The sequence below is a fragment of the Asterias amurensis genome, chromosome 10 (genome assembly GCF_032118995.1).
Source record: "Asterias amurensis chromosome 10, ASM3211899v1".
NCBI classification, from domain to species: Eukaryota; Metazoa; Echinodermata; class Asteroidea; order Forcipulatida; family Asteriidae; genus Asterias; species Asterias amurensis.
In genome coordinates, this window is record NC_092657.1 from 10,958,004 (window position 1) to 10,971,268 (window position 13,265).

General features: G+C 36.2%; 1 protein-coding gene across 2 annotated transcripts in view; it reads right to left on the minus strand.

Annotated features, from left to right (window-relative positions):
• Nucleotides 1-13,265, minus strand: part of LOC139942859 (inactive phospholipase C-like protein 2) — a 204,121-nt gene that overhangs the window by 24,609 nt on the left and 166,247 nt on the right. For both annotated transcript variants that reach the window (XM_071939649.1, XM_071939650.1), the window contains exons 8-13: nucleotides 12,972-13,065; nucleotides 10,712-10,829; nucleotides 3,234-3,319; nucleotides 2,141-2,261; nucleotides 1,232-1,317; nucleotides 600-682 (exon numbers count right to left, since the gene is read on the minus strand). In XM_071939649.1, the coding sequence (XP_071795750.1) occupies nucleotides 600-682; nucleotides 1,232-1,317; nucleotides 2,141-2,261; nucleotides 3,234-3,319; nucleotides 10,712-10,829; nucleotides 12,972-13,065 (588 nt within the window). The remainder of the gene's footprint in view (nucleotides 1-599; nucleotides 683-1,231; nucleotides 1,318-2,140; nucleotides 2,262-3,233; nucleotides 3,320-10,711; nucleotides 10,830-12,971; nucleotides 13,066-13,265) is intronic.

Consider the following 13,265-nt stretch of genomic DNA (forward strand, 5'->3'; position numbering starts at 1 on the left):
ATCAATGTTGTTGGAGCCCTTAAAAAATCCTTACAGGTGTGAAAAGCGCGGTATAAAAAACAACTGTTGTTATTAATATGGGTGTGTTCAGTTATTAATTTTGGTTTTTACCCATACACCGATGTGTGTTAGCACTGTATACTCAGTACTTTCCCCGACTCCTGTGAAAAAAATATCACGCGCATGTTTCTCGGGTGGGATTCGAACCCACGACCCTTGCAGTCATGGGTTCGAATCCTACCCGAGAAACATTCCTGTGATATTTGTTCACAGGATTTGGGAAAGTACCGAGTATACAGTGCTAACACACATCGGTGTATGGGTAAAAAAACAAAATTAATATTCTTTATCCCCGATGCAAATTTAACATCTATTATGTGTGTTCAGTTAGCTTCTCTGTGTCTACCCCCTGGTGCTCATTCGGCTGAGCCCCTGACATGAGCTAATCGAACAATCACTCACACTCTTGTGGTGACGTCATGCACCTCAGGCCAGCCCCAAGTGACCCGTTCCACAAGCAGGGCACCTGGGGCTGACCTAGGTGAGCCCCTGGAATGACGTTAAAGCTATGAGGGGAACACACCCTATGTAAGTTATACCTTGATGAGAACCCTTCCTTTGAGCTGTTCTGGTGATGGCAAGTATGTAGCAGACTCTCCTGGCGAATCAATCATTAATTTATCTAAATGCAAATGAAAAAATAAAATGGTCAAATTTAGGACAAGTCGTAACACAATCTCACTGTTATTTAGTAGATGTTACAATTGCATCAGGGATAAAGAATATTATTTGGAGTTACTCTTACCGGCAGCTTCAAAAATAAATTTGCAAATGTCGACAATCTTCAAAAGTGGGAACCAAAAACAAAAGATACTTTTTGAGAAGTCAGAGAGTCAAAATTTGGCCAAAAGGTGAGGAATCCCATCCCTGCCTTACGCTGATGTGCCTCTGATTTGTTTTAACATAACTCGGGCGAGAACCGAGTACACAGTTCTTACACACTTTAGGGTAAACCAAACTATTTTCTTTAATTCATGCAATGTTGTATTTATGCAAAAAAGTTTTTTCTTATAAAGATAGTAAAAGTTGTGTGGAGCAAAGCTGATGATCCCGGGGGTGTTATAACCACCTAATGAACCAAATCTATTCCAAATGGAGCATGATATGAAAAACAAAAAGAAAATTATAAATTTGTTCAATAAGCAGTATTGACCCAATGATCCGTTCTTACCTCCAAATACTGTTTTTAGATGATGCGCCATCACACTCTGCTGCTCAACACTACAATGGTTCTCTATTGATACTAACAGCGGATACCTGCAAGACAGAATACTATAGTCAGAGTCATTTTCTATTTAATAGGGTGAGAGTCATTGCTGACAGAACCGTCTGAAATTTCAAAATGGTGTCATTTCAACTTTTAGGTAAACCGTGAAGTTAAAAAAGTTGGGAGTTATTGGGGGAAGTATCCACAGCGCTAGAGACATAGATCAAAGAGCACAACAGGGACTTGTATCTGACCCACCTGTAATTTTTACGAAGCGGCGCAACTCGGGTTGCGACCCGTTACACGTCTCAAGTTGCGATTTGATCAAAGTTACGTTGCGAAAAACAGTACTGACTGCTGCCATCTTGAATGAATAATAATACCAGACTTTTTCCACCCAAATTTTACACAACACAAAACAGCCACACAACTTTAGAGGCTCATTCTTGTCCAAAAGGTTGTTTTTAAAAAGAGTGAACCTGGTTTTGAGTTGCAACTCTTCGTGTTATACAACGTGTATGATGAAACAGCATAAGTCGTCGCAACTTGACGTATCATAGATGTGTGACGCATTCCAAGCCCTACATATATGATGCATCACTTCTTGCTGCATGGTACAATGTTTTTACCAGTTCTGGTATTACAACAACTGGTAAATATTTTACATGCTCAAATAATTGTTGTCTCACTTAAACGAAAATTACTTTCGTGTCTTGTTTTACCTATATCTAAAAAATTACAGCACCTAAGCAAGTAATAGTAAAAGGGAAGCTTTTTACCACTTTTATCTTCAAACTGTGTATGTGTAATGTAAATCTGAGGACCTGTTACAAAAAATACCCAAACCCTTTAAGTTGAATAAAAAGAACTTACTGAGATGTCTCAAACGCATGTTGATTAATTGCTTCAACGACTGCTTTGAATAATATCTTTGAGGTTAGCGTATGACCGTGGTATATGATTGGTTCTCCGTTGGCACCATCCCAACAGTCCACTGAAAGCAAAATAACATGTATTAGACATTTCAATAATAATAATAATAATAACAATAACAATAACAATAACAATAACAATAACAATAACAATAACAATAACAATAACAATAACAATAACAATAACAATAACAATAACAATAACAATAACAATAACAATAACAATAACAATAACAATAACAATAACAATAACAATAACAATAACAATAACAATAACAATAACAATAACAATAACAATAACAATAACAATAACAATAACAATAACAATAATAATAATAATAATAATAATAATAATAATAATAATAATAATAATAATAATAATAACTAATACAACTTCTTTTGCTTGTACAGCGCCATGATGGACCTGAGTGCTCTATAAGAGCTGTATTTACTGTTATTATATACAGTAGTGCATTTGACAGTAACCGCTCCAATACGCTTTACATGTGGGGGTGATCTGTTGGTTACTTAGTTTAAATTTCTTTGTTGGTTTGGTTACATTTTAATTTTTTAAGGTTAATGGTTTTTATTTTTGCAGTTACTGTATCTTAAAATATTTGTACAAAAAAAAATCTTCTTGCTGTACAATTGTATGTGTAAATCTACTTTTAAAGGAACACTTTCCCTTGGATCGGTTGAGTTTGTCTTTAAAAAGCGTTTGTAACCGTTTCTTATAAAATGCATATGATTGGAGAGATATTTTAAAAGTAGAATATAATGATCCACACAAGTATCACTCGAAATTGCACGGTTTTCCTTTTACCTCGTCGACCATAAATGGTCGACCGTGTAAGTTCGCAAAGTACATGTAAAGGGAAAACCGCGCAATTTTGAGGCAAATTTGTGTGGATAATTGTATTCTACTTTTAAAATATCTTTCTAACTATATGCATTTTATAACAAATGGTTTCAAATGCTTTTCAAAGACCAACTCGACCGATCCAAGGCAACGTGTTCCTTTAAGCTCAACTTACACTCTACCCATCTGCATCCTTTTTGTAATGCCTTGACGTACGCCGCCACGCTAGATGGTCCCTTCAATTGGTCTTCAGTGAGGTAACTGCAGCACAATACAAAATGTAAACAATCAGTAATTCAACCAATAACAAGCAGAGTAAAATGCCTGTGATTTTTTTTGACAGGACTAAAGGAAAGTACTGAGTATACAGTGCTAACACACATCGTTGTACAATGTATATGTATAAAACCACAATAAATATTCTTCATACCCATGCAAATTTAACAGATATTATTGACCAATATCGCATGGCCCATATCACACCCTGCTTCTAGTGGAATCTATTAACTGCGCACCAAAAAGTTTGCTTCAAGATGAATTATCGGCCGAGTTGGATATGGGTTGCAGACGCAGACGCACTATATTTTTTCATATTCCTGGAGCGGGGGTGTGGTAACTTATATTATTATTATATGAACAGTTTGTCAGCTGTGAAGATATCTGTGTACATACAGAAGGATTCAAGACAACCAGTGAGAGGTAGACTAATACTTAAATTGATTTTGGATTTATTAATAAGGTTGACCAACAAAAAATGGCCTTGCATAAAAGCAACTGACATTTTACACAAGCAAATTTGTCGTCACTTTCTCACTGTTACTACATTTCTATGTTTTCTTCCTTGTAGCACTTTACCTAGAGTGGCTCTTAGCCTTGTTTTGGGCAAACTTGCATAAAACAAACTACAAACAATTGTCTTACAAATCAATAAAACCTAAATAAACTGATATTGTTGGAGAGAATAGTGTAATTTTTGTGATAATAACATTTTGTTACGTTTCTGGACTCAAATAACCTGTAGGACACGTAAGCGAGACACTAAATTACTGTTCATACAGTGTTCAAGTTATTAAGGCAAAACATATCCTTTTCAAAATGGTGATACCTTCAAGAACATTGTGGTCTAATTGATTTTTATTTCAGCTGCCAGCTCGGTAACAGTATTCACAACTTAATGTAAACTGCACATGTTGTTGCCTTGACCAACGTGAACACTTCCAGGAAATTGAAATTTTAAGAGTGAGACGCAAAACAAGTTTGAAAACAATTACTGCTATGTAGGTCCTTCGCAGTTTCACACTCAGCTTCTTGTATTGAAAACTCAGCTACATGTATTTCTTTTTGTTACATAAGCTTTTACTCACATGTAATGTATACTAAACAAGTTTACTTGTTTTAAAAACTGCATACAAGTGTTAATGGCCCCCTTTTTTGACCCCAGCAGATTCTCTCTCAAAGACTAACAACTTTTATTCAGATTGTATAAACCCAAACCTCTATAGACAGTGACATTTACTTAACTTTACCAAAGTCTCTAACAAACTTGATTCTTGGACAACAATAGAAGGGCTGACTTGCATGTACACATGGTGTAGGCTCTAATAGACTTTTTAGGCCTTATTCAAAAATACCTCAGACAGTTTCGCTGTTCCTACATGTATTGGTGGAGAACGCGTCACGTGGGTGTGTATAAACCTTTGTTTACGACCGGTAAAAAGTGTTAATTCATAGGCGTGACACGCGACCTTGCACCTGTTCTTATAAGACAGTTTTTTCCCATTCCTATTGGTCGAGAGCAACAGCTGAAACAGTAGTGCCACATCACGCGATACGGCGAAGGGCCTTACCATTTCATAGATGGAGGGGTGTTGTGTTGAAAGAAATCATTTAACACTTAGAATGTTTGCATTTATTTTATCTTTTGACCAAAAAGTGATGATGTTTTTTAACGAAAAGGTATTTATGAATGGGAATCAAAGTGTGTTGAATCGGTTTTCAAATAGTGGTTTAAACCCGCCGAGGCCTGGTTCTCGATAATTTACCTAGACTTTGTATCGGTAAAATTATCAAGAACCAGGCCTTGTTGGGATTAAACCACTAGTTGAAAACCTCCTCACCACACATTGATTCCCTTATTAATGCATCATTTTCTGATTTGCCCAAGGGCCCATGTAATTGGAAATCTGACTAAAGTGGGAAGAGTATCATGCCTCCTTTATTGAGCATGCACATACATTTATGTATATGCTTTGATCATCATTTGTAGTCGTCAAAACAGCATTCAACATCTATCTAAAAACCCTCATAATAAAATCATGTGCTAGCTCGAAATCTAAATACAACAGCAATTTCCATAGCATTCTCAACCACAAAGCATGCCAACATCACTTTAGTCATAACGGTCTGAAACATACATTAGGCAACCAGCCGTCAATTTCACCAAACTCTTCCTAACTTAGGATTAATCTTAGGACTTAGGACGGGTTCAGTCCATATCAAAATACGTAGGCAAATTGAACTCATCACTCGAGATAGGATTGATCCTAGCGTTTCATGAAATCGGCTGCAGGGCACTTAACAAATATTTCAATTTTGATTTATGAAATATAGTTATTAAATAATTTTTTGTGGTAATTTGAGTTATTATAAAACTGTCAGCAACTGTTCATTGATGGCACTGGACACGTGAAGTAATTGTCAAAGACTAGTACTCTCACTTGTTGTAGCCCAACATATGTATAAAATGACAAACCTGTGAAAATTTGGACTCAATTGGTCATCGGAGATGCAAGAAAAAACATGAAAGGAAAAAACCTTTGCTGCATTACTTGTTTGCTTTCAGATGCATAATAAAAGGCTTCCGCAGAGATATTTCATTATTTAAGTGAGAAATGAACTCTTTATCAATAACTATGTTACTTCGGAGGGAACCGTTTCTCACATTGCTTTATTTATCAACAGCTTTCAATTGCTCGTTACCAACTAAGTTTTTGTGCTAACAACAATTTTGAGTGATTACCAATGTGTCTAGTGCCATTCAAAATAGTTTAAAATCAGCTGTGGAAGTAAGCATCAAATAGGGTTAAAGTTAACAGACACATCTGGGCACGAGGACATGAAGGGGGTTCAAGAAAGTATTTAGGAATATAAATCACCATGGCAACAGAGGCAGAGAGATGAACATGATTTTAATGTAAGGAAGGAAATAAAATTAAAATAGGAATACAGTGACAAAGGTAAAAGCTTTATGTGGTGGTAGGGATTTTGGTATTTTTTCTTCTTTTTTTCTTTAAAAATAAAACCAGTTTTGAAAACGGTCCGCCATTTAGGGTTTTAAAATCCAGCTTTTTACAGACCAATGCATCAAGGGATCCAGTCTAATAGTCTGGCAACAGCTATTGTAGAATAGTTTAACATCTTTGACAAGTATGTTTACTGACAGACCTTTTAAAGGTTTTGGTATCGGAAAGGTTATTTCCTCAAGCAAAAATAAATAAATAAATATACTGTGAGAGCATGTGACTCATAGGTAAAATGGGTCATGTCATAAAGGTGGATCGAGGAGAAGGGTTCAAAGGTCAAAAGAGCCGAAAAAATCTTACTTTGATAGCCCGGGTGGTGGATGTTTTGGGCAAATTCCCATCTGTGCCCAGTTGCCATACCTACGAATGGAAAGGGGTTGGGATGAGGTCCACAATGGAAACAACAAAAAAAAAAAAAAAAATAAAAAAAAATAAAAGAAAATAGACAAGCCCAGAAAAAAAGGAAGACATAAGGAACATGGAAGGAATGGATGGAAGAACGTTAGACGTGATTATGTTAGTTTTGTAGGATTTGAAATTTTGCATGGTGGAATTACAACATAGTAAAGGTTTGCGGTAACACCATGTAGTGGTGACTTCTAAATGAGATGGGGTGGTTCTGAAGTGAACCGTTGGTTTCAACTCGACCATTTGATCAGTATGCTCCTATGGTCTTCTGGAGAAAAGGAGACACACTGATCGAAACGTAGAGTTGAAACCACTTTTTTTTTTTTTCAAAACCAGCCCAACTCACATACAGACTTAGAGATTATCATTACATGGTGTTACCACAAACCTTACTGTAATGTTAGTTTTGTTATAGGGAATAGGTTGTTATATTGGTGAGTGGGGTTTGGTGTTCCTGCTTCACACACCATGTTAAGTCAGTCCATACTTGCTGTGATTCTTTGATATTTAACTGTAACCAACATGATTCACTTTTTCTGGATAAGTTTGGGTTGGAATTACCTATTGCTATAAAGTGCTCAGCAAAGTGTGATGTCATAATACAAATCACTCTGGCTATGTTTACAACTTCAAAGACACATTTGTCAAATAAGCCATTTGAGAGTTAGATTTGAATAATGTCTGGCACAATGACTTGCTTAGTCACAATGTACCACTTACATTTGAATGTCTCAGACTATTGAGACACAGTAGCTACAATGTCACATGATTATTGGCAAGCCTTAGTATAGCAACCTCCAGATGAGCAAACCCTGGTACAATTGAGCCATACACATCCACTCAGAATTGTGTATGGGTGTTCACTGTCATTACGTAACTAAGCTTAAGCTTGCCCCTAATCATGTGACATAGCAACTGTCTCGATAGTCTGAGGAATTCAAATTAAAGTGGTATCATGTGATCAAGCACGTCATTGTACCAGATAATATTCAAATCCAACTTGCAAATGGCCATGTCCCAAAGGAAAATTTTTCAGGCAATTTGGGGCAACCAACTGCACTGTAAGCAAAACACTTTGGAAGTACATCACACTCTTGTTATAAGTTTCTATCTACAAGAAACTTATGTATCAACTGAAATATTACGACACTACATGTATAAGATTTGGATAAATTTGTCTGTATACACCCAAACCAAACAGTGCACTCATATATTGTCCGCCGTACCTCAAAAAGGCTATTAAATGAAGATTTACCTGGTGTTGGTTGACAGTAAATTGCATCATGTGACATGGCTTTAACATATTTATGACACATCCAATGAAAATTTTACAGGCTGGTCTTACGATATGAAAACAATACTAGCTACCAGGCAAGCTCTAGAATGCTCTATAGAATGCTCTAGAGTGTCGAAGGTAAAGGGTTTGAATCCAACCTAAGTAATACAGTTGGTTTTTTTTCCCCCTAAGTTTAAAACACTGGAAATCTTGATCCCCGACCGATGCAAGTTTAACATAGATCTATTAAAAACTTAACATGGTAGGGGGTAAAGTGACGTAATAAATGTTGATGAAATGTCTGCGGAAACAGAATAATGACAAAGCATTGTATGGTAAAACATACAAGTTATATTCTTCATTCTCGACCGATGCAAGATTAACATCTATATAACCATGTTCCGACAAGTTAATCCGGAGGTCGTTGGTTTGAGTCCCACTCTAGCCAACTTTCCAATGATTAAACCCCAAAATAATTAAAATCTTAACATGGTGCAGGGTTAAGTGACATAAATAAATTATGATGTCTGTGGAAACAGAAAATGACCAGAGAGTGATTGTGAAAAAAAAGATGGCGAATGATAAGATGAAGTGCCTAAATATCTTGATATTATTTGCGGACTTTTACCAGGTGGGGGTAAATTGTAGACTCTGTATGTTTTTTGTTGCATAATGGAATAATAAAATTTAAAAAAATTAAAAAATTGTAGGCTCCGAGAAAAAAGACACACAAATTAGAGTTTTAGGAGGCATTTCACACGCCTTAATTTCATCTTTGAACATGTTGAAAGGGCAAGGCCATTTTCATTTTGCAAAGGGCACTTCCATTGGAAAATCTTAAAAACTATGGGAATCTTTTGACAGTTTGAAGGGCACTTGTGTTCAGAAAAAAGATTTGCATTGGTATGTCACCCTTCTCTTTTCTTGAATCGAACCAGGGCCACAAGGGTGAGAGCCACCCATGCCACCCAAATACACATTGGACATGTACCACATACTGCTAAAAGGCTTACGGCTGGTTGCAATTAAAGCCATTGGACATTTCCAGTAAACAGTACAGTCCAAAGGCCCACACTTTGTGTATCACAACTTATATATAAAATAACAAACCTGTGAAAATTTAGGCTCAATCGGTCATCGGAGTCGGGAGAAATCCGTAATTCTCGATGACGAGAATTTGTAATTGTTTTAATGTTTTCTCAAAAAGAAAAGCATTTCATGGAATAATATTTCAAGAGAAGTCTTTCACCATTACCTTCTGTAAACCCTGCAAGTTATTTGTAAATCTGTGAACTTTTATGTTTTTTTTCTGTTCCGAAAGTGTATAATGGCTTTAAGTAGGTGCAAGTGAAAGTTTCTGTCATGCAAAAGGTTCATGAAGTGGTGGCTACTCACGCCTTAGTAAAAAAGCAGTGTGTGAAACCTTTTTTTTTTATGTTCCATAACTGTATGTAACTAAATGACGTCATGACTTCTTTACATCTAGAGGGCCCTCAGCACACTCTGTGACAGGTAAAACACTTGTTGATGGCAGACACTGGATTTTTGTGCACAAACCATTACCTTTCTGATAAGACTGAACCTAATTTTATGCAAGATAGTTTTTTTTTAGGTTCACACAGTAACAACTGTACAGCTGATTGCTGTTTCTTTCTCAATCATTCAATTTGTCCATTGACAGTAAAATGAAACAAAATATATCTAATGTTTATTTGCCCTATTAATCCCCTCCCCCAAAAAACCAGAAAAACCCAAACCAAATTTTCACATAGTTAACCCTTTACAAACCATTCATTTCTATATAATCATCCAAATAACGGCAAGACATTGCTAATCTTGTTGATTATTTTACTCCTTTATTTTCAGGAAGAATGTCAGGAAATTTATTAAGAAACACAAATAATATATGGGTTTGTTTTGGAACTGTAGATTCTTTAAACATTAGAAAATGCACACTTCAGTACACTACTTTTTCTTTGACCTCTTGCTGTTGCTCTTGTTTAAGCATAAGTAGGTAAAATCTCGGGCTGTTTGCGGCCGCTGTGGGTATTTGGGAACAAGCCGCTCCTGGCCGCTAGGGTTCCTCGGGGTTAAAAATGTCTGTGTCTATGCCTGTAGGCCAATTTCTGACTGACAAGAAGTGTATGACTTCAACAGAGGGCCCTATAGATGCAGGCATAAACCTTATTGCAAATACTCAGTACACGCACGTCAGGCATTGAATGAGGTGCATGCTGGTCCAGCTAGCGACCAGGGGTACATTTTGGCAGTCGTAACCATTAACTGTTTCAGTCACTGAATAGTGTTTAACTAATGGCCAAGTCAACCGAAATAGTTATTTATTACGACCGCCAAAACGCACCCCAAGTTTGATCGCTAGCAACACCAGCATGCACCTCTTTCAATAGTTAGCACTTGCGCAAGGGGTATTTGTGAAAAGGTCTTTACTAACGTATTGTGTGATGAAGCTTTAGATACAAGTATAGACCTTTTCGCAAATACACATTGCGCAAGCTCAAACCCTTCAATTAGGTGCAGGCTGGTCTAGCTACATGTAGCAGTAAAGTTTGATAGCTAGCTAGACCAGCATGCACCTCATTTCACACCTTATGTGCGGACACTGTCTATTTGCGATAAGGTCTATGAGTGCGACTCAGCTTTACTCACGTATTGTGGGATGAAGCTATGAAGTAGTGAGATAGAGGTTGTGTCATGTCTTGACAAACTGACCGGTGCTGGTAGTCAAAGATGTCACAATCTTCAGACAAAAGGTAATTGGTGAAACCTGGGTACAAGAAAAATAACAGGGAAATTTAGTTAGTTGCTACCTCAAACTACCTCAAACATATTGTAAAATTGTAATTTTGTAACCTTGGAATAGATAGATCCCACATAATGTAAATCGGCCATCTTTACGGGCAATTTTGAACACACATTCATGCGTTTTTGCGTGAGAACACGCACCACGCGCACATTCTTACAAAACTCGTTGCCTGATTGGTTATTAAACAGCGTGGTTGCGTTACTAAACTGGCGCTTGACGCACATGCAAGCCAAAATACAATTTGCCCGTAAAGATGGCGTCTATTGCAACTTATCTATAGGGAAAACAAAGTTTAATTCCAACCTTGTCCCCAAACATCTTGTAAATGGTAGATGGTGTAACCTTTGAACAAGCGGGCCTGGAATAACACAAGGCCACAGAGGGCATGGCCTACATGGTCTTTGGTCTTGGTGCCATTCAAAAGTTTGCAAATGATGAGTGGGGGAAGAAATATGTTTACTTTTTGTAACCTTTGGAAAAACAAGTGAAAAAAATAGTATAATTTTTAATGATATCAGATCCAAGTATTAAGACATATAAACTGCCATTTCACTAATTCTCCCAACGTTCCTGCATGTAATTCAATAAATGAAATTCTCAGTTTGGCAGCAATTCTAAATTGGGGCAGTGTTATGACAAAAATGAAGTGCCGTGGTTGGGCTGAGCAAATAAGAGCACAGCATTTAATCTCTGGTGTTTCTGATTAGCAGAGTTTGGGTTCGAGTCCCAGTGGTGATATTGTGTCCTTTGCTTAAAAGCAAGACACTTAACCATTGCTTCGTCCTTCGGATGGGACGTAAAGCCATTGGTCCCGTGTGTTGTGTAACGCATGTAAAAGAACCCAGTGCACTTATTAAAAAGTGAAGGGCTTCTCCCTAGGATATATTCCTGGCTGTAGAATGCGTTGTAGCATAAGGTGCTACATAAACTGGTCTCAGTATTCTTAACTTTAATAACCTATCTTTCTGTAAAAATGTATATATAAGCACCTTGAGTTCGAGGTTGGTAGATACTTTGCTATATAAGTCTTTGATTTTATTATTATCAATCGCCAAGATAAGATAGAAATGCCCCTTGAATTCAATGTTGGAAGATACGCCCGCTATATTAGACTTCAAAGTTATTGTTATCAAAGGCCAAGATAAGATAGAATGGCCCTTTGAGTTCAAGTTTGAAGATATGCCTGCTATATAAGACTTTAATGTTATTATTATCAAAGGCCAAGATCTGGATGTGAAATCTACTGAAAATTTGGTTCATTCTTTTGTAATGTGCCGCATAGATACCTGCAATAGCCTTCTTTACGGACTACCGGACACTCAGATTGCCAGATTATAACGTAAACAAAATTCAGCGGCCAGACTTGTCACCAGAACTCGCACTCGAGAATCCATCACACCCATTCTTAAGGATCTACATTGGCTACCAATACGGGCTAGAATTGATTTTAAAGTTTTGGTTCTGACTTATCAATGTATCCATGGTATTGCCCCCTGTTTATCTTCAAAGCTTAGTTCAGGAGTACAAAACAACCAGGAATCTACGATCTTCAAATAAATCCCTTCTGACCCCCCCAGTTATCAAAACCAAGTCGTACGGTTCCCGCTCTTTCCAATATGCAGCAGTTCAGTTATGGAACAGTCTTCCAGACATGCCAGAGGTTGTTAAACAGGCTGAGACATCAGAACAATTCAAAACCCGGCTAAAAACATATCTGTTGACTTTATACAATAATTGTTGATTTCCTTTTACAGCGCATAGGGACCTCACGGTGATATGCGCTATATAAGAATGATTTTATTATTATTATTATCATTATTATTATTATTATTATTATTATTATTATTATTATTATTATTATTATTATTATTATTATTATTATTATTATTATTATTATTATTATTATTATTATTATAATTATTATTATTATTATTATTATTATTATTATTATTATTATTATTATTATTATTGTTATTATTATTATTATTATTATTATTATTATTATTATTATTATTATTATTATTATTATTATTATTATTATTATTATTATTATTATTATTATTATTATTATTATTATTATTATTATAAGGTAAAAAAACCTACCATCAATGCCCAGGTGACCTTTCTCTCTACCTTCCTGGGATGGCTCATACTTGTTAATAATGGTGAAGCACTTTTCTCTCGATACACCAGCCATCTGGAAAATCACAACAATTCATGCCATCAATTTATTTACCATCGAATAACAATTGACATTTATATGATTTGAGGCAATGCATGATGAGGTATCAATATACATTTGGTTTGCGGTAACACCGTGTGTACATCTATTTGCCAGGTAGAGTTTGTTCTTTATAGTTCTCTAGAACTATATATTCTACCATCGCTGAACAGATT